At 41.8% G+C, this 25,916-nt stretch overlaps 1 protein-coding gene across 2 annotated transcripts in view; it reads right to left on the reverse strand.

Annotated features, from left to right (window-relative positions):
• Nucleotides 1-1,448: 1,448 nt before the first annotated feature.
• Nucleotides 1,449-25,916, reverse strand: part of prmt3 (protein arginine methyltransferase 3) — a 108,217-nt gene continuing 83,749 nt past the window's right edge. The window contains exon 16 of one of the 2 annotated variants that reach the window (XM_021606802.2): nucleotides 1,449-1,868. In XM_021606802.2, the coding sequence (XP_021462477.2) occupies nucleotides 1,759-1,868 (110 nt within the window). In that variant the 3' untranslated portion in view covers nucleotides 1,449-1,758. The remainder of the gene's footprint in view (nucleotides 1,869-25,916) is intronic. The other variant, XM_021606801.2, reaches the window with a different exon arrangement.

Consider the following 25,916-nt stretch of genomic DNA (forward strand, 5'->3'; position numbering starts at 1 on the left):
AATACACAATCGATGTCTCAATTGTCTGAAGGCTTAAAAATCCTTCTTTAACCTGTCTATTTCCACTTTATCCACACTGACTGAAGTGGATTTAACAAGTGACATCAAAGCATCATAGCTTCACCTGGTCAGTCTATGTCATGGAAAGAGCAGGTGTTCTTAATGTTTTTGTATACTCAGTGTACATTTATTTTATATTCAGTGAATATGGCCGAAATCTATCATTACCTCAAAAATGTCAACTTTTAACCGCATTTACACTTGCCCCCTTAGTTCCAATATCTCTACCACAGAATGTCAGATCCTTATTGTTCAGAAGTGTCTTGCTGTGTAGTTTGAAGGGCTCTACACTGTCTGAGAAAGTAATTTTTGTTCGCTAATGCCCAAGTTTAGCCAAAATGATGGAAAATATAATTTTTCTTTGTATATGCATGACTCAAAGCATAATAATTATGACAAAAGTAACAAACATTTTTATTCCATAATCTAAGTATGTACTGTATGTATGCAAATAGTCCGTTTATATTATCATAGTATGTTCAGTGAATTTGGTCAAAATGTGTGACTATCCCATTTGGCTGCTTGTACATTTTATCCCTTAAAAATTACATTATAGTTTCAATATCTCTGGCCCAGAATGTGTGGTCTCCTGCAGTTTTCTCAAAGGGTCAACATCAGTGCTCTCCAACCCTGTTCCTGGAGAACTACCGTCATGTAGGTTTTCATTCCAACCCTAATCTAGCACACCGGATTATAATATTTAGCTAGTTTACAAGATGAATCAGGTTAGTTATAACTGCGGTTGGAGTGAAACCCTACAGGACGAGAGCCCTGGTCTACCTCATCTGAGAAGGGTAATTGGTGGTTCTACAGACCATAACAGACCATAACTGTATCTGAAAACATCAGAATGTTCAACCTTCCTGTATATTTGCATATCTTAATGCATTAAACGGTATGAAAAGTAACTATCATTGTATCCATTCTATAGTCAAAGTGCATAGGTTGCAAGTTCAAACCCCCGAGCTGACAAGGTACAAATCTGTCATTCTGCCCCTGAACAGGCAGTTAACCCACTGTTCCTAGGCCGTCATTGAAAATAAGAATTTGTTCTTAACTGACTTGCTTAGTTAAAGAAAGGTTAAAAAAATAAATATATATATATATATGTTTGATAATCCACTCAGTTTTGATGATCATTTCAGGATATTTGACCTAAATCTATTACTATTTCCCTCATGCCCATTTTTACCAGATTTGACCTTTAACTGATTGAAAATTGCCTTAAAAATCAAAAAATATGTGTTATCCAGCCTAACTTTGTGTATCAGGATAAAATGGGAATGTCACAGGAAAGTGTTGACTCTGTGCAAAAGTGAAAAATGTTTCCACAGCCAAGTAGAAACATTTTTGAGAAATGCCGCTTGCCAAGAAATCAACTCAGATTCTGTATGAGGGAATGTGTTTATTAACAGGTATGGCATTAAAAATGCAGTGAACTCTACAGCTTGTTGTTCAAGCACTCTTCATACTCTCCCTGTCTCACCACTCTGTCAGTCTAACTTTCAATTTTTTTTTTAAACAAATCCCTATATTATCTACATTTACTGCTCCATATGAAGATAAGCTGTTTCTGATTCCATAAGAGTTAAACATTTCATAATAACAACCATAATAATACTAATTGTTTTGGCAAAGTCTGGGGAATATTTCAGTTCAGCCACACTATTGATGATCGTAGTCATGTGATCAGTGAACTCACTGCAGGCTGTAGGTCTGCTTCATGTCATGGAGGTCAAAGGTGATGAACAGCGAGCGGGGATCCTTTTTGTTTTTGCGTATGGTGATCCGTCCCTGAAGCTCCTCCCCTAAAGAGGAAAACCAACAATAAAAGTGAGAGGCTGAGCACCAACCTTTGACTTCTGTTCACCTGTATTGGAGCGCTGCAGGGTGAAGTTTCCCTAGGAACAGATCTAGGATCAGCGTCCCCTCCCCCAATCCTAAACTCGACCATTAATGGTAATATGCTACACTGAGTCTAGAGGCAGAACCCCTCCTAGGCAGTTTAAGAGTAGGGCTATTCAGTTATAGTCCCGGAGTGCCACATCAACATCAGCACATTGAATATACTCTCAGGCCAATAATTCAAAATCAATACATAATAAATAAATACATTAATTGATCAGAGTAAAATGTATTAAATCCAGGTACTCCAAAGCGCCAATGTGTTTGTGTGTGTGAGAGAGAGAGAGAGAGAGAGAGAGAGAGAGAGAGAGAGAGAGAGAGAGAGAGAGAGAGAGAGAGAGAGAGAGAGAGAGAGAGAGAGAGAGAGAGAGAGAGAGAGAGAGAGAGAGAGAGAGAGAGAGAGAGGATTTGAGGATTTGATGCATGTAGAAGAGTGGATGTGTGTAGGGACATACAGTGAGCTCCAAAAGTACTGGGACAGTGACACATTTTTAGTTGTTTTTGCTCCAGCACCTCTACATTAATGTGGATGCTACCATGATTACGGATAATCCTCAGTGAATCGTGAATAACAATGAGTGAGAATTGTTAAGTTCATGTTTTAAGTATCCCTATATTTCTGTTACTACGGGGCTATCACTCGGTTAAGAGTGCGCCTACGCAGGGAGTCTTGTAGTTGATGGACCTAGCCTTGAGTGGAATGGCTACCTTGTAGTGTGTTCATACGGTATAGTAAACTTTGTTCAACTGGAACCTTGTCATTGTGTCATTTCGAGTTAACAAGAATAATGATTAGTGATGCACAAATAGCATAACCCCCCCAAAAAGTCTTGAGGTATGATATTTGCGCATCGACCTTTCTCACTCATAATTATTCACAATTCATTCAGGATTATCCGTAATCATGGTAGCATCCACATTAAATGTAGAAGTGTTAAGAAAAATATTATATTCTTATTTACAGTAAAAGTGACTCCAAATTGACACAATACATTATTTACCATTCATGTCTATTGAGCCCAGTAGATGTATTATCTGAAACGCATCCAAAACAGATAGCAAATGCATCCAACAAATGTGTTGAGTCACAAGCCTGATGTAGTCAGTGTGTGCTATGAATATGGGACCAAATGCTACACTTTTTACTACTTTAATACTCAAGTGAAGGGGGGGGGGGGGGGGGGGGGGGGGCGCTATGTAATGGTTCAACCTCTTAAACCACATAGTCATTGCATCATTTCACATCCAAAGTGTTGAAGCAGAGCGCCAAAGCAACGACACGTGTTACTGTCCCTATACTTTTGGAGCTCACTGTATACGTGCTTTGGTATGTGTCTACGAGAGAGAGACAGAGCATTTGTGTGTGAGTGAGAGAAAGTGTCTGTGAGTGTGCGTCAGTGAGAGAGAGGGTGTGTGGGTGTGTGTGCATAGCCAGATGGTGTGGTGAACCTCACGTGTTTCAGTATGATTGCACACCACAGTGTGTTGGCAATATAGGGGGGGGGGGGGGGCAGGAGGAGAAGGTGTGATAATTACAACATATAATCACTTTGATTAACTCCACGTGTGTCTGCCGGGGGTAAATGAATGTTTACCCAATCGGCAAACAAGTCCTCCTCTATGCCAGGCGTTCCCTATTGATGGAGGTTAGAGGAGGACACGGAGAGAAGAAAAAAAAACGCTGACGGTGGCGTTTTCCTGAGCGAAGCTGCTACTGCCGATGACTGTCTCATCTGAACTGTCACTGTGGCAACACTGTCAACATAGCAAAGTCTCTGGGCGCCACGCTCCGAGGCTGTCACTCCATTACAGCGGAGTGATGTACACACTGGAGCAGAGGAAGCGGAGGAGACAGTGTGTGTGTGTGTGTGTGTGTGGGGGGGGGGGTTATGAGAGTTAATAGTGTATCAGTTTGTGTATTCCTACGTGTGTGTGTTTTTGGCGGAGGGGAGGGGGGTATGAGAGTGAATGTGTGTGTATCGGTTTCTCTGTATTAATAACAGGGTCGTTCTTGAATTGTGGGGGAATTTGGGCATGGCATTTTGGAAATTAACTTCCCATACTAAATCAGCTAATATGACTAATGACTTTAAATAATTGTTACCAGTATTATAACATTGTGCCACTGCAACCAGTAGGGGAGTAACACCAATGACAGTAACACTAATGACACATTTTTAGGTAATTGAGGATTTTCTTAAAGTAATAATGTAGTGAAAATCTCACTTTTAGAAGTAAATATTCTGTTAAAGGGATACTTCCCCAGAGTCAGATGAAGTCTTGGATACTATTTGTATGTCTCTTAGTCCAGTATGAAGGAAGCTAGAGGTAGTTTTGCGAGCCAATGCTAACTGGCGTTAGCACAATGACTGCGAAGGGACTCTGACCAAATCCGAAGTATCCCTTTAACTCCTACACAAATAATGTTGTTGACTCGTCCTATTACTCGTATTTGTGGCCAAAACATACATTTAGAAAAAACACTTAAAAAACCCTACCTCAAACTTGTGGATGTTTCAAAAATCCTTGCTAATTCCTCATATAAGGTGACGTCACGTTGGCTCATTAGCTGAGCTGGCTAATCAGCGGATCACTTTAATATATATATACACACACTACCGTTCAAAAGTTTAGGGTCACTTAGAAATGTCCTTGTTTTCCATGAAACATACATGAAATTAGTTGCAAATTGAATAGGAAATATAGTCAAGACATTGACAAGGCTATAAATAACGATTTTTCATTGAAATAATAATTGTGTCCTTCAAACTTTGCTTTCGTCAAAGAAACCTCAATTTTCAGCAATTACAGCCTTGCAGACCTTTGGCATTCTACTTCTCAATTTGTTGAGGAAATCTGAAGAGATTTCACCCCATGCTTCCTGAAGCACCTCCCACAAGTTGGATTGGCTTGATGGGCACTTCTTGCGTACTATACGGTCAAGCTACTCCCACAACAGCTCAATAGGGTTGGGATCCGGTGACTGTGCTGGCCACTCCATTATAGACAGAATACCAGCTGACTGCTTCTTCCCTAAAAAGTTATTGCATAGTTTGGAGCTGTGCTTTGGGTCATTGTCCTGTTGTAGCAGAAAATTGGCTCCAATGAAGTGCCGTCCACAGGGTATGGCATGCAGTTGCAAAATGGGGTGATAGCCTTCCTTCCTCAAGATCCCTTTACCCTGTATAAATCTACCACATGACCACCACCAAAGCACCCCCTGACCATCACATGCACTCCTCCAGCATCTTTTCATTTTCATTCTTCTTTGTGATCCGAACACTTCAAACATAGATTTGTCTGTCTATAACACATTTTTTATTGGCCAGTCTGAGATAAGGCTTTTTCTTTGCAACTCTGCCTAGAAGGCCAGCATCCCGGAGTAACCTCTTCACTGTTGACGTTGATACTGGTGTTTTGCGGGTACTATTTAATGAAGCTGCCAGTTGAGGACTTGTGAGGCATCCGTTTCTCAAACTAGACACTCTAATGTACTTGTCCTCTTGCTCAGTTGTGCACTGGGGCCTTGTTATGGGATTTTTATGAATAATTACTAAATTAAATATACATTTAGGTTATAAATATAACTAAACAGAATAGTACTCCGTTACTGTATGAATGTATGAATCTTATTAGAATCATAATACTGAAAATACGGTGTGTAGTTTTAGAGTCAAGAATTAGAACAAGGACTTAGTGTTCCTTGTTAGAAACGAATGGAGCTATCGTCAGACCGGCTGGAATACTGTGTTCCTTACAGGACATTCTGTCCCCACCCAGGGAGGGGAGATACCTTGGGCTTGTAGTAGATTGTTTAACAGGTGGCAGAAAATGTGAGAAGGCTTGTGAACTATATTGCCATTGTATCTGAGAGGAGGAGGGACATTTATGACGAAATGTGAGGCATATAAACCAATGTACATGGTATTATGACCAGAACGTTCCCATGAATAAAAATTTACATATTGTACTATTGTAGACTGGGCCTCTGTCGGTCTTCATTTCTATCAGTATCCTACAAATTATGATATAGCAGACTGAGTAGTTTAATTGAATTGGTTAATGAACACATAGTTACTAAATTAATCTAACAGGCCTCCCACTCCTCTTTCTATTCTGGTTAGAGGCAGTTTGCACTGTTGTGTGAAGGGAGGAGTACAAAGCGTTGTAAGAGATCTTCAATTTCTTGGCAATTTCTCGAATGGAATAGCCTTCATTTCTCAGAACAAGAATAGCGTCAGTGTAGTTTCAGAAGAAAGTTATTTGTTTCTGGCCATTTTGAGCCTGCAATCGAACCCACAAATGCGGATGCTCCAGATACTCAACTAGTCTAAAGAAGGCTGGTTCAATTGCCTCTAATCAGTACAACAGTTTTCAGCTGTGCTAACATGATTGCAAAAGGGTTTTCTAATGATCAATTAGCCCTGTAAAATTATAAACTTGGATTAGCTAACGTGCCATTGGAACACAGGAGTGATGGTTGCTGATAATGGGTCTCTGTACGCCTTTGTAGATATTCCATTAAAAATCAGCGGTTTCCAGCTACAATAGTCATTTACAACCTTAATGTCGACACTGTATTTCTGACCCATTTTATGTTATTTCAATGGACAACAAATTAGCTTTTCTTTCAAAAACAAGGACATTTCTAAGTGACCCCAAACTTTTGAACGGTAATATACACTGCTCAGCAAAGAAGCCACTTCTCTCCAGGAAAAACATCAGGGACAGACTGATATTCTGCAAAAGGTACAGGGATTGGACTACTAAGAACTGGGCTAAAGTCATTTTCTATGATGAATCCCTTTCTGGTTGTTTGGGGCATCCGGATAAAAGCTTGTCCGGAGAAGACAAGGTGAGCGCATCCTGTGTGGGGTTGCTTCTCAGCCAAGGGATTGGGCTCACTCAGAATTTTGCCTGAGAACACAGCCATGAATAAAGAATGGTCCCAACACATCCTCCGAGAGCAACTTCTCCCAACCACCCAGGAACAGTTTGGTGACTAGCAATGCCTTTTCCAGCACGATGGAGCACCTTGCCATAAGGCAAAAGTGATAACCTAGTGGCTCGAGGAACAAAACATCAATATTTTGGGTCCATGGCCAGGAAACTCCCCAGACATTAATCCCATTGAGAACTTTGGTGAATCCTCAAGAGGCGGGTGGACAAACAAAAACCAAACATTTCTGACAAACTCCAAGCATTGATTATGCAAGAATGGGCTGCCATCAGTCAGGATGTGGCTCAGAAGTTAATTGACAGCATGCCAGGGTGGATTGCAGAGGTCTTGAAAAAGAAGGGTCAACACTGCAAATATTGACTCTTTGCATCAACTTAATGTAATTGTCAATAAAAGCCTTTGACACTTATGAAATGCTTGTAATTATACTTCAGTATTCTTCCATAGTAACATCTCACAAAAATATCTAAAGACACTGAAGCAGCAAACTTTGTGGAAATTAATATTTGTGTAATTTTCAAAACTTTTGGCCACAACTGTGTGTGTGTGTGTGTATATATATATATATATATATATATATACACACAGTATATTAGAGGTCGACCGATTATGATTTTTCAACGCCGATACCGATACCGACCAAAAAAGCTGATACCGATTAAATCGGCCAATTTTTTTATTTATTTATTTGTAATAATGACAATTACAACAATACTGAATGAACACTTATTTTAACTTAATATAATACATCAATAAAATCAATTTAGCCTCAAATAAATAATGAAACATGTTCAATTTGGTTTAAATAATGCAAAAACAAAGTGTTGGAGAAGAAAGTGAAAGTGCAATATGTGCTATGTAAGAAAGCTAACTTTTAAGTTCCTTGCTCAGAACATGAAAGCTGGTGGTTCCTTTTAACATGAGTCTTAAGTTGTAGTTATTATACGAATTATAGGACTATTTCCCTCTATACCATTTGTATAGGCACTTTAGTATTGCCAGTCTAACAGTATAGCTTCCGTCCCTCTCCTCGCTCCTCCCTGGGCTCGAACCAGGAACACAACGACAACAGCCAACCTCGAAGCAGCTTTACCCATGCAAACGCACTAAAGTGCTGTTTGAATGAATGTTTACGCACCTGCTTCTGCCTACCTCCGCTCAGTCAGATACTTAGATACTTGTATGCTCAGTCAGATCATATGCAACGCAGGACACGCTAGATTAATATCTAGTAATATCATCAAGGATGTGTAGTTAACCAGTTGGATTTAGGGGGCGCTATTTTAATTTTTGGATGAAAAACGTTCCCGTTTTAAACAAGATATTTTGTCACGAAAAGATGCTCGACTATGCATATAATTGACCGCTTTGGAAAGAAGACACTCTGACGTTTCCAAAACTGCAAAGATATTGTCTGTGAGTGCCACAGAACTGATGTTACAGGCGAAACCCAGACAAAAATCCAACCAGGAAGTGCCGCATTTTTTGAAACTGCCTCATGCCAATGACTCCTTATATGGCTGTGAATGAGCTTACGTTTTCCACGTTTTCCCCAAGGTGTCTACAGCATTGTGACGTCATTTTAGGCATTTCCCTTGAAGAATGGCTGTAAGGGACCATACAGTGCCTTGCGAAAGTATTCGGCCCCCTTGAACTTTGCGACCTTTTGCCACATTTCAGGCTTCAAACATAAAGATATAAAACTGTATTTTTTTGTGAAGAATCAACAACAAGTGGGACACAATCATGAAGTGGAACGACATTTATTGGATATTTCAAACTTTTTTAACAAATCAAAAACTGAAAAATTGGGCGTGCAAAATTATTCAGCCCCCTTAAGTTAATACTTGGTAGCGCCACCTTTTGCTGCGATTACAGCTGTAAGTCGCTTGGGGTATGTCTCTATCAGTTTTGCACATCGAGAGACTGAAATTATTTCCCATTCCTTCTTGCAAAACAGCTCGAGCTCAGTGAGGTTGGATGGAGAGCATTTGCGAACAGCAGTTTTCAGTTCTTTCCACAGATTCTCGATTGGATTCAGGTCTGGACTTTGACTTGGCCATTCTAACACCTGGATATGTTTATTTTTGAACCATTCCATTGTAGATTTTGCTTTATGTTTTGGATCATTGTCTTGTTGGAAGACAAATCTCCGTCCCAGTCTCAGGTCTTTTGCAGACTCCATCAGGTTTTCTTCCAGAATGGTCCTGTATTTGGCTCCATCCATCTTCCCATCAATTTTAACCATCTTCCCTGTCCCTGCTGAAGAAAAGCAGGCCCAAATCATGATGCTGCCACCACCATGTTTGACAGTGGGTATGGTGTGTTCAGGGTGATGAGCTGTGTTGCTTTTACGCCAAACATAACGTTTTGCATTGTTGCCAAAAAGTTCAATTTTGGTTTCATCTGACCAGAGCACCTTCTTCCACATGTTTGGTGTGTCTCCCAGGTGGCTTGTGGCAAACTTTAAACAACACTTTTTAAGGATATCTTTAAGAAATGGCTTTCTTCTTGCCACTCTTCCATAAAGGCCAGATTTGTGCAATATACGACTGATTGTTGTCCTATGGACAGAGTCTCCCACCTCAGCTGTAGATCTCTGCAGTTCATCCAGAGTGATCATGGGCCTCTTGGCTGCATCTCTGATCAGTCTTCTCCTTGTATGAGCTGAAAGTTTAGAGGGACGGCCATGTCTTGGTAGATTTGCAGTGGTCTGATACTCCTTCCATTTCAATATTATTGCTTGCACAGTGCTCCTTGGGATGTTTAAAGCTTGGGAAATCTTTTTGTATCCAAATCCGGCTTTAAACTTCTTCACAACAGTATCTCGGACCTGCCTGGTGTGTTCCTTGTTCTTCATGATGCTCTCTGCGCTTTTAACGGACCTCTGAGACTATCACAGTGCAGGTGCATTTATACGGAGACTTGATTACACACAGGTGGATTGTATTTATCATCATTGGTCATTTAGGTCAACATTGGATCATTCATCGATCCTCACTGAACTTCTGGAGAGAGTTTGCTGCACTGAAAGTAAAGGGGCTGAATAATTTTGCACGCCCAATTTTTCAGTTTTTGATTTGTTAAAAAAGTTTGAAATATCCAATAAATGTCGTTCCACTTCATGATTGTGTCCCACTTGTTGTTGATTCTTCACAAAAAAATACAGTTTTATATCTTTATGTTTGAAGCCTGAAATGTGGCAAAAGGTTGCAAAGTTCAAGGGGGCCGAATACTTTCGCAAGGCACTGCATATATATATATATATATATACATAGAAATACATACATATACATACACACACAGTCGTGGTATTAATTTTTACAAAGTCTTCTGCCTCAGTTTATATGATGGCAATTTGCATATAATCCAGAATGTTATGAAGAGTGATCAGATGAATCGCAATTAATTGCAAAGTCCCTCTTTGCCATGCAAATTAATTGAATCCCCCAAAAACTTTTCCACTGCATTTCAGCCTTCCCACAAAAGGACCAGCTTACATCGTGTCAGTGATTCTCTCGTTAACACAGGTGTGAGTGTTGACGAGGACAAGGCTAGAGATCACTCTGTCATGCTGATTGAGTTCAAATAACAGACTGGAAGCTTCAAAAAGAGGGTGGTGCTTGGAATCGTTCATGTGTCAACCATGGTTACCTGCAAGGAAACCCGTGCCGTCATCATTGCTTTGCACAATGGGCTTCACAGGCAAGGGTATTGCTGCCAGTAAGATTGCACCTAAATCAACCATTCATCAGACCATCAAGAACTTCAAGGAGAGCGGTTCAATTGTTGTGAAGAAGGCTTCAGGGCGCCCAAGAAAGTCCAGCAAGCGCCAGGACCGTCTCCTAAAGTTGATTCAGCTGCGGGATCGGGCACCACCAGTAAAGGGCTTGCTCAGGAATGGAAGCAGGCAGGTCTGAGTGCATCTGCACGCACAGTGAAGCAAAGACTTTTGGAGAATGGCCTGGTGTCAAGAAGGGCAGCAAAGAAGCCAATTTTCTCCAGGAAAAACATCAGGGACAGACTGATATTCTGCAAAAGGTACAGGGATTGGACTACTAAGGACAGGGGTAGAATCCCCTTTCCGATTGTTTGGGGCATCCGGATAAAAGCTTGACACTGAAGCAGTAAACTTTGTGGAACCAAATTTACACTAGTTTGACAGCTGGCTGTGGAAGTTGTAGTAGACATGCTGTCACAAAATGAAGGGGGTCTGTTCTCAGAGTTCAGCAACAGCTGACATCAGTAGCATACTGCACTGACCCGTGGCAGAACAGGCATGCAGTTTCTTCATGAAAACTCATTGTGTCGTGTCTTTACAATCATTAAATTGAAGACTTAGTTTTTATCAAAGATTCTCTGTAATTAGTATTACGTGATCAAACTGATTAATCATGTAACCGTAATTAACTAGGAAGTCGGGGCACCAAGGAAAATATTCAGATTACAAAGTTATAATTTCCCAATATAACCTTTCAGATATTTTCATATCTGATCAATTGTCTTTTGATTAATGAATTATTTATTTTACCTCACATTAGTCACATTCCAAACGTCGTAAGTTGTTGGTTATCTGCACGAATCCAGTCTTCACTATGAGTCATCCATACATCAATTGTCTTAAATAATGTATTTATTACTAACTAAGTAATTCACAGAAATGCATAAACAAAACAACAAGGTAAATGTGGTTACAAGAAATGATAGGAGAATGTGCCGGCTTGTGAGACAAAAGGGAAGTGGTGTTCGACAAGAATGAAAAGTTAGAGACTCCAACAGAATATCTCTCTCTCTCTCTCTCTCTCTCTCTCTCTCTCTCATATATGGAATGGATGATTCGGCGGTTGTCGTTCTTCCCGTTCAATGATACCGAATTCCTAGCTGCCGTTGTACTCCCGTGATTGAGAGAAACATGGTCATGGAATTTCTCAAAGTTGGGTTTAATTCGGAATTGCAGAAAAGGGACTGACCCTAACTGGGCTCAGGGGCGGTCCTCTAATTTAGTTAAACTCAAAAGGGAATTGGAGTTTCCTTCATTAAACAGTCCAAAATCACATTACACAATTTTACAAACAGTATCAGACTCACTCATTCATCTTATACAACAATTCTTCACCGATCTTTTATACCTTCTCTGGAACATGAAATTTGTTCGGACCTCATGTTCTGTGAGGTGGAAGAAATTTCTTTGTTCTCTATGACAATTCACCCTTACGACCTCTCTCTGACCACAGCAGCCTAGTTGAGGGAGGCAGGGAGAGGGGGATGGGGCTTGCTGTACCCAAAGAGGGCAACGTCATTACAATTGGGATAAAATGTTACTGTAGCTAGCTAGCTAATGGAGGAAGCGTTCACTTCAGGAGTGTGTTCATTGGCTGGTTAACATCCAATTTGTTTCATTTGAATTGACTGGCGTAGCGCTAGCAAGCCAATGGTCAAATTTAAGCTAGTTTTCAAGCACATTGTCAAACTTAAGAAATACTCCTCCTTCACGCACAAAACTCTTTAGCATGATGTAACATAGTGGAACTAACACTTCATCCGCAAAGATTTATTGATTTAGCTTTGATTCATTCTGGTGTTTTGAGGCAGAAATTCTTAGCTCCCATCCCTCACTGGTGCTGGCTATGCACTGGGATCTATAAAAGGCGGTATACCTGCAAGACAGTGGTAAATCTTGAAAGGGCATATAAACATTGGCTTATTGTTTTTTTTACAGGTAACATACCATGTTTTTTTTGTCTGAAAAAACTCAACCATGCATCAAAGTCAGCGTTTTCAAAGTAAGTTCGCATTATCAAGAGTTATTTGTAACTTCACAGTATCCCGACTCAGACTCATGACTCAGGGGCCAAATTAAGTGTGTGGACTCTTTTTGGGGGGGCTCCAAAACCTATCCATCACCCCCTCCACACAGGTACACTGTGCTGGGTGCGGGCTGTAGGAACAGGATATTTAGCAAATAAATCGGCTATAGCAAATAAATCGCCTAGGCAGGCACTTTTAATTAAAGACAACCATGCAGAGGGCTGTCAGAAGACAATGCTGATTCCTCAGTCAGTGGTGGCGTCCCAAATGGCACCCTATTCCCTAAATAGTGTACTACTTTTGACTAGGGCCCTATGTGTCCTGGTCAGAAGCCCTATATAGGGAATAGGGTGCCTTTTGGGACACACCCAAAGTGAATGTGAATCTATTCCTCGTCTACGTGAAAATCATTATATTTCCCCTCTTCTCTGTCACAAACCCAATGAGCTGGGTCCTATCCAGGGCACACCGTAGAAAATATATTTTGAAAAAGAAAACAAAAATGAGCAGTTTGGCGTTTATTTTACTGTCTAGACTAATGCAACTTGCTGTTGGCTGGGCTCACCGCTTGTGCCATCAAACCCCTCCAACGTATCCAGAATGCCGCAGCCCGCCTGGTGTTCAACCTTTCCAAGTTCTCCCAGGCCTGCTCAAGTCTGCAGCATCCGTCAAATGTTGGTTCAATAAATAACCCAGAATTTAACATTGTTATCAGGACATATTCCTAAAGTGTGGAAACCAGCGTATGTGCTGCCACTACATAAGGGAGGTTGATTGTTGTGATCTTGACAACTATCGTCCCATATCAATGCTTTCTTGAATCGTTGGTGAATGTGCAACTTCGTAGATTTTTTTATCTGTATTTGGAATGTACATCAATCAGGGTTATGACCAGTACTATTACTGCAACCACATCAGTTGTAAATTATATTGTCAACGCTTTGTATGCTAAGATGAATTGTGCTGCCCTATTTATAGATTTGTCAAATGCTTTTGATACAGACGATCATTCTATCTTATTAAGTAAGTTGTCTGTGTTAGGTCTTGGCACTGATGCCTGTTTGTGGTTTCAGAAGACGGGGTTAAATCTGAATTTCTTGAAAAACTTAAAGGGGTACCCCAGGGTTCGATTTTGTGGCCATTGTTGTTCACGTTGTATATAAATGACATTGGAAATACTGTAAAACATCTGTAACATCCACCTCTATAAATAAGACAGTTATTTATTCCTGTGCCTCTTCAGTGCAGCAGGCCATTCGTGATCTTCAGCATGATTTTGACTCATCCAAAAATCACTTACTGATCGTAAATTAGTGTTAAATGCAAATAAAACCATGTTTATTCTCTTCTCTAAGTCTCGTAATGTTGAACCTGAGGACTTGCACTCCAAATGGAGCAAGTTTCTCACTATAAGTACTTGGGTATGTGGATTGATGACAAGTGGTCTTTTGAAACACACATTGAAAACTTGACAAAGAAGCTGAGATCTATGTTTGTTTTTTATATAAAAATAAATCCTGCCTCAGTTCTGAAAAAAAAAAGTTTCTCCTTGCAATCGAGATGATTTATATGCACGCGGCATCATCCTCTGTTATGAAACCATTGGACTCAGTATTCCATTCAGCAATCCATTTTATCACTGGGGACAGTTTAAGGACTCATCATTGCATTCTTTATGTGGGATGGGCCTCTCTGTCTGTAAGAAGAGCTGCATTCTCTTTTATTTATTTACAAAGCAGTCTTGTAGAAACTTCCTCTGTACATTACTTAATTTGTACCAAACCTGTTCTTAGGGATAGATAACTCTGGAGATCCCTTTGGTCTCCACAGAACTGGGAAAATCTGCTTTTAGTTTTATGTGTGGAACAATACACATAATTCCTTCCAGGCATTTTAAATGATTGATTGGAGACTTACGTTATAGAATGCGATTTATTTTCTTAAATATTTTTCATGTAGTGCTTTATGTGTTTTATTGGGCTGTTATATTTATGTATTGGGTTTTACTTGTTAATGTATACACGGCTCTCTTGTAAAAATTGTTTCATCTCAATGTGACTCCCTGTTTAAATAAAGGTTAATAAATAAATGCCACATTGCCCCTATGCACACTCCACTGGCTTCCAGTCGAAGCTCGCATCCACTACAAGACCATTGCACTTGCCTACGGAGCAGCAGGAGGAACTGCCCCTCCGTACCGTCAGGCTATGCTCAAACCCTACACCCCAACCAAGTACTCCATTCTGCCACCTCTGGACTCTTGGCACTCCCACCTCTACGGGAAGGCAGCTCCCGCTCAGCCCAGCAAAAGCTCTTCTCTGTTAGGCACCCCAATGTTGGAACAAGCTTCTCCCTGAAGCTAGGATAGCAGATCCCCTGGCCATCTTCCAATACCATCTGAAACCCTACCTCTTCAAAGAGTATCTTAAATAATCCCACAGCACATTTTTGGTTTTCATGAATTTTTACGAAAGACAATTTTGACTTTGCAGCTGGCCTATCTAGCGGAAATCATTCAGTTCTGCTGCCAGGGCGAGATTCATGACAAACATCAACCTGACAAAAATGTGCAGATACTGAACACGACCCATTTCTTTCAGATGAATGACAAAGGGCTGGGAAAAGGGGCTGAAATGGAACCTAGCCTTGCGCAACACTTGAGGGGAGCCAGAATGGGAAGGCAGGCTATGCAGGGGTATGCTACAGTAAGTCTAAGCCTGTGTCCCAAATGGCACCCTATTCCCTTTTTAGTGCACCACTTTTGACCAGGGCCCATAGGGTTTTGGTCAAAAATAGTGCACTATATAGGGCAAGGGGTATTCAATTCTTATTCTACGAGGTCCGGAGACTCCCGACTCAGACTCATGACTCAGGGGCCAAATTAAGTGTGTGGACTCTTTTTGGGGGGGCTCCAAAACCTATCCATCACCCCCTCCACACAGGTACACTGTGCTGGGTGCGGGCTGTAGGAACAGGATATTTAGCAAATAAATCGGCTATAGCAAATAAATCGCCTAGGCAGGCACTTTTAATTAAAGACAACCATGCAGATGAGGGCTGTCAGAAGACAATGCTGATTCCTCAGTCAGTGGTGGCGTCCCAAATGGCACCCTATTCCCTAAATAGTGTACTACTTTTGACTAGGGCCCTATGTGTCCTGGTCAGAAGCACTATATAGGGAATAGGGTGCCTTTTGGGACACACCCAAAGTGAATGTGAATCTATTCCTCGTCTACGTGAAAATCATTATATTTCCCCTCTTCTCTGTCACAAACCCAATGAGCTGGGTCCTATCCAGGGCACACCGTAGAAAATATATTTTGAAAAAGAAAACAAAAATGAGCAGTTTGGCGTTTATTTTACTGTCTAGACTAATGCAACTTGCTGTTGGCTGGGCTCACCGCTTGTGCCATCAAACCCCTCCAACGTATCCAGAATGCCGCAGCCCGCCTGGTGTTCAACCTTTCCAAGTTCTACCAGGCCTGCTCAAGTCTGCAGCATCCGTCAAATGTTGGTTCAATAAATAACCCAGAATTTAACATTGTTATCAGGACATATTCCTAAAGTGTGGAAACCAGCGTATGTGCTGCCACTACATAAGGGAGGTTGATTGTTGTGATCTTGACAACTATCGTCCCATATCAATGCTTTCTTGAATCGTTGGTGAATGTGCAACTTCGTAGATTTTTTTATCTGTATTTGGAATGTACATCAATCAGGGTTATGACCAGTACTATTACTGCAACCACATCAGTTGTAAATTATATTGTCAACGCTTTGTATGCTAAGATGAATTGTGCTGCCCTATTTATAGATTTGTCAAATGCTTTTGATACAGACGATCATTCTATCTTATTAAGTAAGTTGTCTGTGTTAGGTCTTGGCACTGATGCCTGTTTGTGGTTTCAGAAGACGGGGTTAAATCTGAATTTCTTGAAAAACTTAAAGGGGTACCCCAGGGTTCGATTTTGTGGGGCTGGGAAAAGGGGCTGAAATGGAACCTAGCCTTGCGCAACACTTGAGGGGAGCCAGAATGGGAAGGCAGGCTATGCAGGGGTATGCTACAGTAAGTCTAAGCCTGTGTCCCAAATGGCACCCTATTCCCTTTTTAGTGCACCACTTTTGACCAGGGCCCATAGGGTTTTGGTCAAAAATAGTGCACTATATAGGGCAAGGGGTATTCAATTCTTATTCTACGAGGTCCGGAGCCTGCTGGTTTTCTGTTCTACCTGATAATTAATTGCACCCACTGTCTAAATCAATCCCTGATTAGAGGGGAACAATAAAAAAAACGCAGTGGAACTGGCTTCGAGGTCGAGAGTTGAGTTTGAGGGATATAGAGAACAGGGTGCCATTTGGGACGCATCCCATAGCTTGGAATACAGGGTTTAAAAAAGGCCAAAAGAGTAATTGCTTGACTGCGATAGTCCTCTGACAAAATGCAACCTCTGCAGGGTAACTAAAACGAGTCTGGGATTAAATGATTGAATAAAAGAAAACAAACTTGGCGGGAAACTGGGAGGAAGATTCTACTTTTCTGCCGAGAAACACACACACAGAAATGCTACAAATGCTCATACAACAGAAACAGTTCGTTGTGCAGAGTCGTGCTTATTAGGGTACGCAACAGAAAGGGGAATGAGCACTTCTTCAGGTAGTCCATCCCTGTTTCAGTATGTTTTCTTCCGTATGGTGCCTATTGAACACAACCCAGGTGTGCTAGTAGAATAGATCAATAGGCTATGTGAAATGGCTGGTTGTCCCTGAGGACTGGATTGAGAAACACATTCTGATCATTAACACTAAAACAAATGTTCACAAACACATACACTTTCTTGAAAGTACGGAAGAATTGACAAGTCCCAAACCTCAATGTTGCGGTACTGTTCATTTGATTAGTGAGACATTATACACCACTGTATTTTCTCCGCGGCGTTAACCTCAGGACTCGAGAAGGCCCTAGATTGCCTCTAGCAATCTAGTGAAGTAGCCAGAAACTGAGGGAGAATTGATCATGTGTTGAAATCAAAAGAGAAATAGAGCTGGTCCTTTCACAGAGACCTCGATCATCAACATGCCAATAACGTTAACCACACACAGCCACAGAAATGCGCCATCTTAGTCCATTACACTCACTGGTGCTCTCCAAACCGGGACTGTGCCCCAAATGGGACACTATTCCCTATCAAATGCACTACATTTGACCAGGGCCCATCCTCCAATGTAAAATAAAAAAATTAAGGATCATGATATTTTGGTGAATTGGTTAAATGCTTCCTTTTTCAGCATTAACTGGTTGGAGTTGTTTGTATACCTACAATCAGATCTAGTGTGTGCTCAAAGTATTATCTTCAGAAAATGTAGATGTTTATCATCTCTGTTCATCTCTCGCCCTCCTCCTGCTCAGATTTCTCCAAACAGAGGGTGGTCACGGTCTCTCTTGCCCAGCAGGTCAAACTGACCTCACATGGCAAAGGTAAGAACAAGACAAGGTAACACTTAACTTGACACTTCTGCCATAGACCTATACACATACTTTTTTTGCAGACATCGATTAGAAGTAGCAAATGTTGCACGCGCACAAAACATTGTATGTTTTTGAGGACCACACTGAAAAATGGTTGTTTAATGTTTTAATGCGTCATCATGTGCGCTTTTAAGCTGTTCATTAAAAAAATTAAAATCAAGCACGCATGCACACACCTCCCTTTCCAACTTCTCCCAAGGCAGAACAACTTCCATCTATCCCCCCAGCACTGCAGTGATGTGCACAGCAGCAGCATTTCAACCTAGTCTCCCTATCTCCCCCTTTCTACATAAAACTCTCTCTCACCCTCCTCTCTTTCTGTCTAAGAAGAGGTGGATAGGTAGAGGAGGTGTAGTCAGGCAGTGTCAGGGGGGGTCGTATACCATGAGCACCTGTCTGAGCAGTACATAAAGCAGGCCTGGGGAATTACACCCTGCTGTCTGCCTGATGCAGCTCAGCTCCTCAAGGACCTTCAGCACTAAAACACAGGGGGGGGGGGGGGGAAGTGAGAGTTGGAGGGAAAGTGAAAGAGAATTCCATCAGTAAGAGGCACAAGAAGAAGACAGAAGAGTTATGGCAGGACAAAGGGCACAGCGAGGACACTAGAGTTAAAAGGGATGGAGGAAAGTGACTCGCCGGCCTATCGAAATCTGCAGCAAACTCCCCCCCCAAGTTTCAGGTCCTCTGGTTGATCCAAGAAACAGATAACCAGGCCGTGGTTTCATCTATAAGATCATGGTACATCCTCGCACAAAGTATGACCTTGGTTCTTGAACAAACAACCAAAGTAGGCAGCTGAAAAAATGATATAAAAAAAATCCCTAACCCTATGAAAATCCCACCTCATCCATTTCCTAGTCATACAGAACAGAGGAGCATGACAAATGATGCTGCGTTTAATTTATTAACCTGCCAGCTCCGAGTAGTTCTCAGCGATGTTTTGTTCCGGCCCACTGCGTGCTGTTTTTCTCTCTCGAAACACCAACATCTCTTTGCGTGTGTGTGTGTGTTGACTCAGCCTCCTGTGGTTAATTACTGCACTCATACAAACACATCTCATATGCTTCAGTCTCACCACAGATGTATCACCGGATGCACAGAGCGGAGAGACATTGGCGTTGCTGCAAGTCAGGTTGTGTTTCTCAACCCTTGTTGTTTTAAATCAGGTGTGTCTCTTTGACAGCACTCTGTAAAATAAATAGACCCTTTGCTATGACGCTCAGAACCTTTGCTATGACGCTCCAAATTGAGCTCAGGTGCATCCTGTTTCCATTGATCATCCTTGAAATGTTTCTACAACTTGATTGGAGTCCAACTGTGATAAATTCAATTGATTGGACATGATTTGGAAAGGCACACACCTGTCTATAAGGTCCAACTGTTGACAACGCATGTCAGAGCAAAAACCAGGCCATGAGGTCAAAGGAATTCAGTAGAGCTCCGAGACATGATTGTGTCGAGGCACAGCTCTGGGGAAGGGTATCAAAAAATGTCTGCAGCATCGAAGGTCCCCAAGAACACAGTGGCCTCCATCATTCTTAAGACTTTAGACTCTTCCTAGAGCTGGCCGCCCCCGGGCCAAACTGAGCAATCGGGTGAAAAGGGCCTTGGTCAGGGAGGTGACCAAGAACCCGATGGACACCCCACAAAGCTCCAGAATTCCTCTGTGGAGATGGGAGAACCTTCCAGAAGGACAACCATCTCTGCAACACTGCACCAATCAGGATTTTATGGTAGAGTGGCCAGACGGAAGCCACTCCTCAGTAAAAGGGACAAGTTTGCCAAAAGGCACCGAAAGGACTCTCAGACCATGAGAAACAAGATTATCAAGGGTTTGATGAAACCAAGATTAAACTTTTTGGCCTGAATGCCAAGCGTCGCATCTGGAGGAAACCAAGCACCATCCCTACAGTAAAGCATGGTGGTGGCAGCATCATGCTGTGGGGATGTTTTTCAGCTGAGAGACTGAAGGATCGAGGGAAAGATGAACAAAGCAAAGTACAGAGAGATCCTTGATGAAAATCTGCTCCAGAGCGCTCAGCACCTCATACTGAGGTGAAGGTTCACCTTCCATCCGCTTGAGAGGATCTGCAGGGAAGAATGGGAGAAACTCCCCAAATACAGGTCTGCCAAGCTTGCAGCATCATAACCCAATAAGACTCGAGGCTGTAATCACAGGTGCTTCAAAAAAATTACTGAGTAAAGGTTCTGAATACTTATGTAAATGTAATATTTTAATTTTGTTTTATAAATGAGCAACAAAAACTGTTTTTGCTTTGTCATTATGGGGTATTGTGTGTAGATTGATGAGGGCAAAAAAATAAGAATAAGAATAATTAGAATAAGGTTGGAACATAACATAATGTGGAAAAAGTAAAGGGGCCTGAAAACTTTTCCGAATGCTCTGTATAGGGGAATAGGATGCCACTTGAGACGAAGGCCATCTCTCTTTCTACGAGGTCAGAACCTTTGCCCTTTCCAGTCTTTATAGACTCTACAAATTGTATTTTGTATTGAATATTGGGTGTTGATTTTTGTGGGATACACTTTTTTTTATTTTAGGGATGTGAGAAATGGAAAATAAATGTTAACGTTAAAACAATAAGAAAAATGTATAAAATTCCATGTGACTCACAATGTAGCTGCCCTGCTGCAGGAAATGGTTTGAGTGTCATGGTGCGTCCCTTCCAGAAGGTTAAGCATCGCTCCTGTACTACCATTACTGTACCTCAATTCCACCCCATTTAATTTCTCAAAGTATTGCCATACAGCACTTCCTTCATATTGTCGCTTGCCTTTCCCTGCCATTTTTCAAACTGTTAACAAAGATGAGTCGGCCTCAAGGAGAGTCGACATCCTTGCACAATTGATCCCTCGACTTCTTGCACGTCAAGATTAGATTTCACTAGGAAGATTCTGTGTTTTTGTAATGGAGGAGACTGATTAGAGGCCATACTTCTGAGAACACGAACACTTGCATCTTTCATAGCGAGCTAGCGATGGAGGGAGAGCAGGGAGGGGCACAGTATAGGCAGGTTGGCCACCAGGCAGACAGAGTCAGAACCGCGCACTAGGCCTATCGATCGGTGATCAAAAACTGTATCTCACAATGGAATGCTGTATGTAGAGAGAGAAAGAGAGATAATCCCACCAACATTGATGTGAACCTTTGATGTGAATATTTCCAGGTGAGTTGGTCTGTTTTGAGTGTGTTTAGTATGCAGGGCAGTGCTCCTTCCACCAGTTGTGAGTAATGACAGAGGCAGGTGTGTGAGTGTGTAGCCCATTTCAGCAGTAGTGAGTATTGTGATAATAGTGAGCTATGTGTGTGCACATGTTAGTTTGTGTGTGTGTGTGTGGGGGAGTGGGGGGTATTCCAGCAGTCGTGAGTGTTCACAGCCTAACTTGGGGATCTCATCACTCTGTTAACTGATGCCTAAGGAGAGTGGGTGAGTCAGCTAGCGCCAAATACAGAGAGCATTGAGCTAATTTACCTAAGGGCTGGAGGGCATTTGTGGGTGTCTGCTTGTTTGAAGAATGAAATGTGCATGCATGAGGCCAGCAGGGCGTGTGTGTGTATCCAGAGCGTTGATGGATAGAGAAGCACTACCGGAGCACTGTAGATTTTACCAAACTGGTTTACTCTTCAATAAGAATACATTTAGAAAAAATAGAACAGTCACTGCAAATCTCTTTCTCACTCACTCACACACCCACAGTGTGCATATGGCAGAGGCTGCTGTTATGAGTTGGGCCAGACTGTCAGCAGATGCTAGGCGACCTTTCTATACACTCTGCAGCGTTTTAACCCACTTCAACACTGCAGGGTCTTAACCCGTTTTAACACTGAGGTGTCTCAAAACTAGGGATGGGTATAGGTAAAATTTGAATGGTATTACCACTCTTACCGATACTGCATATCGATCCGGTACTTTAACCGTATTCTTATCGGTTATTTTTGTTATTTTTTTTTTACAAAAAAAACCCCCCAAACAAATTAAGAACAGAATTAACATTGCTTTATTTTATGAAATGTAAAATAAATAAAATAAACAATAATTTACAGCAAAAGAAACAGCAATGTTTTGAACAAATCACTATTATAGACTGTAATGTTGTGATGATGGAAATGTAAAACAAATTAAATTATCAATATTTTCCTGCAAAAGAAAAGACAGTGGTATAGATCAACACGGGTGGGGCATGCAGGTAAGGCTGCAAAAGTTCTTAGCAGTTCTTCTGGAGAAATATCAACATATTTGCCTTCTTTGGCAGAAGTCGGGACCTCTCCTGGCTGATTGTGTTCCCTCAGTCGAAAATACCCTCTCGCTAGGGTTGGAGGAGGCTTGAGCACAGAGGTAGCTTGTTGCAATGTTTGTGAGGAGGGGCAGAGTAGCTCTCTTCTCCCACCACCACATCACAGGATCTTCAGCCATGGGGACTGTCTCCTCCGTTTCCTCTCCTTCAGACTCCTCCTCCTGTTGCAGGTGCTCTGTGTCTGTCTGCTCCGGCTCCTCTGACAGCCCTGGTGTTGCTCCTGTCACATTGGCCTCATCAGTTGCCTTCCTCAGCCTGTCCCCGGTGGCGTCACTCACCGGCCTCACTTTAAATCTGGGGTCCATTGCTGTGGCCTCATGCAGGAAGGCTTGAATGTTCTCATCCTGATAGCGCTCGTAGAGGTTCTCCCACACCTTCTCTTTGATGGTTGCCACAAACGTTGTATCTTCGTGCTTCAGTGAAGTGCTTTTTGGAGGATGGGTATGATCTGTCCACAGGTGGCATTCTTTTCACATGACACACACGCAGTGTGGATGTGTAGAGGATTCTCATGAGCTGGACAAACTCCTCAGCCTTATGGAAGTCCTCGTCCTTCAGACGGTCCAGGTAGTCCTTGGTCATTGCTTTTCGCAGTCATGGGTCCAAGGCTGCTGCTTGGATCGCTGGATACTCCTCCATGAATCTGGTCTTGACATCAAGGATGACTGAGTGTTGCGGAAGGCCTGAAACCACAACAAAAAACAACACACAATGAATTACCACACACTTGAATATTGAATGAAATTGTTAAATGTGGGAATTTCTAAGTAATACTTTTAATAGAATGAACTGGCTTCTTACCAAAGAGCTGCTGCTTTTCCTTCAAGACTGTTTTGGATATCGAGGATCTCTTGAAAAATACGACCACTGCTCTGATTAGGGCTGCCCATTAATCAATGGAAGTAGTTTTGTAGATTTTCTGCGCTGCCAGATTCAATGTGTGCGCAAAGCATATGGCAACATCCATATCGCCAGCATTATCAACAGTCACAGGTACAATCTTGCTCGGCTCTATCTCAAACTCTTCCAGAATGTCTGAGATCTCCTCTGCCACTACTTCGGCAGTTTGCGATTTGTACACTGCCCTGGTGTGGAGGACATTCTGTTTTACACTGCCCTGGCTTGTGTAGTACACTGTAACAGTGTACTGTCAGTGGTCCTGACAGAGGCTGGTCCACCTGTCTGATGTGATGGCTAACTTTGGCACGTCCTTCAGCTCAGTGATCACATTTGCTTTTTCTACACCATACCAGGTAGGAATTAATGTGTCACTGAGGTAACTCCTGGGGGGAGGGGTATATTTGGGGTTGCCTTGCTCATCCCCCTACAGTTAAACAAGATATTCCATGTGTTGAATTATTGTGTATTGTATTGTGGAGTGATGGGACTAACATACAACCCTTTTATACTACTATATCCTAAAAATTAATACAACTCAACAGACTATTACCTAAAGCCCTTGGACTCCACTGTTGCAAAGGGGTGTAGGCCTTTCACTAGGTGGCACTCATTCACCCTCTCCTTAGTCATCCTCCCACTAGCTGCCAGCGTGAAGGGGCTTTGGGCTGGTCTTTGGCCTGGACCAGCGGCATTAGAGGGAGGAGTGGGTTGGTTCACTGTAGCTGCAACTTTAACAAAAAAGTAGGAAAATCTTTAAATGGGTGATTGAATTTATGAACGCACCCGTAGCTACTTTTGATCATGAATCCATGTTCTCGTAATTTAGTTAACTCCATGTGTGGGCTCCAGGCAGCTAGCATACATACCTAACGTAGATCGGCCAACGAGAGATGAACTACGTGCCTGGCAGTCGAAAACTGTGCATTCCTCTGCCTGTACATGATCACTTTCAATTGATGTTTGGACAGATTGCTCGTGTTTTCGCCCTTACAAGCAAAAGTCTTGTTGCAATTGACAGCATCGACTCCGGTGAAGTGCAACCACACTTTTGAACGTTTAGTTCTCTCCGCCATCGGCACTAATTAAGAGCAGGGTCTTTCTTGTGTGTGTGTGCGCTGTAGCGCGTGAGAGACAGGCTCCGCGCGTGAGAGTTACTCTTCTGGATTGGGAATAGCGAAAATGCATCATAAACAAATGTCTTAATCTTATTGCAAATTAGAAACGGTTGGTGAGATAAAATGTGCAAGATAATGTTTATATAGCAATAATAAATAGGAAATGTATTTTCTTAATTTCTCCAATACTGAATGCAGACCCGATAACGTCGGAGCTTATCAATACTACGGCCTTTCATAATTTAGCCCCGGGGAGCTTTAATACCGGGTTTCGGTACCCATCCCTACTCAATACATTTAAACACCATGCAGTGTCTTAACCATTTACAATCATGGGAATTGGCCTTGAGAGATCACATTTTAACGCTAATGTCTCAACACATTTTAACACACTGCAGTATCATAACACATTTTAACACTAAAGTGTTTCAACACATTTGCCCATTTCTGGCAATGTTTTAATGTGTTTGCTTTTATACTGGCTAACGGACACACTGCTGCTTCGCACTGTCATAACAAAATTCAACACTGCAGTGTTGCACTCAAAAGCAGGCACTTAACTGACGGACACAATGTGAACGTTGCGTTAATGTTATGGGAGCGTCAGTGGGATAACAGTCATCGTGGCTGTGGATCTGGCCAGGTGCTGAGTGGTGCTTTACTTGGGGACAGTGGATGTCCAGTCCCCATACAGGCCATTCATTACACTTGCCTCCTATCTGATGATAGTGGGGGGAAGACTGGACAGCACGGCGCTACGGTCTCATCACTGGACACATCCCTGATTCCCATTACGATAACGCACACAGGCCATCACATACAACACACACACACCATCGTTCACAAAGTATAGTACTATACATACACAAACGCACGTTCTCAAAGCACTGTACACACACGTGCACACACACACACACACACACCATAATTCACATCATACACTTACATTCACTGCATACACACAGCTTCATACATATCACATCAGTAACAGCATCACTTAATAAAATTATATTTTAATTGGCTTAGTTATAAATTGTTTTGCTTTATATGTTCTGTTCAGTACGTGCTTGCTTGAGGTAAGCTATGTAGTGACTTAACTTTAACATTCATCTGAAGACTTATTTATCTAATTAACTAACTATGTTTAATTGTTACCCGATTAAATTAATCATGTAACAATTCACTCACTAGGATCTGGGGCACCACGAGAGCGGTTCTTTAAAGAGTTACCATCTCCAGGTCGAAACTCAAAAAGCTATTTTACCTATCGCATCTATAAACAGTCAACTTATTAATCATAACCTTGTATAATATAATCATTCTG

Source organism: Oncorhynchus mykiss, chromosome 6, assembly GCF_013265735.2.
Source record: "Oncorhynchus mykiss isolate Arlee chromosome 6, USDA_OmykA_1.1, whole genome shotgun sequence".
Lineage (NCBI taxonomy): Eukaryota > Metazoa > Chordata > Actinopteri > Salmoniformes > Salmonidae > Oncorhynchus > Oncorhynchus mykiss.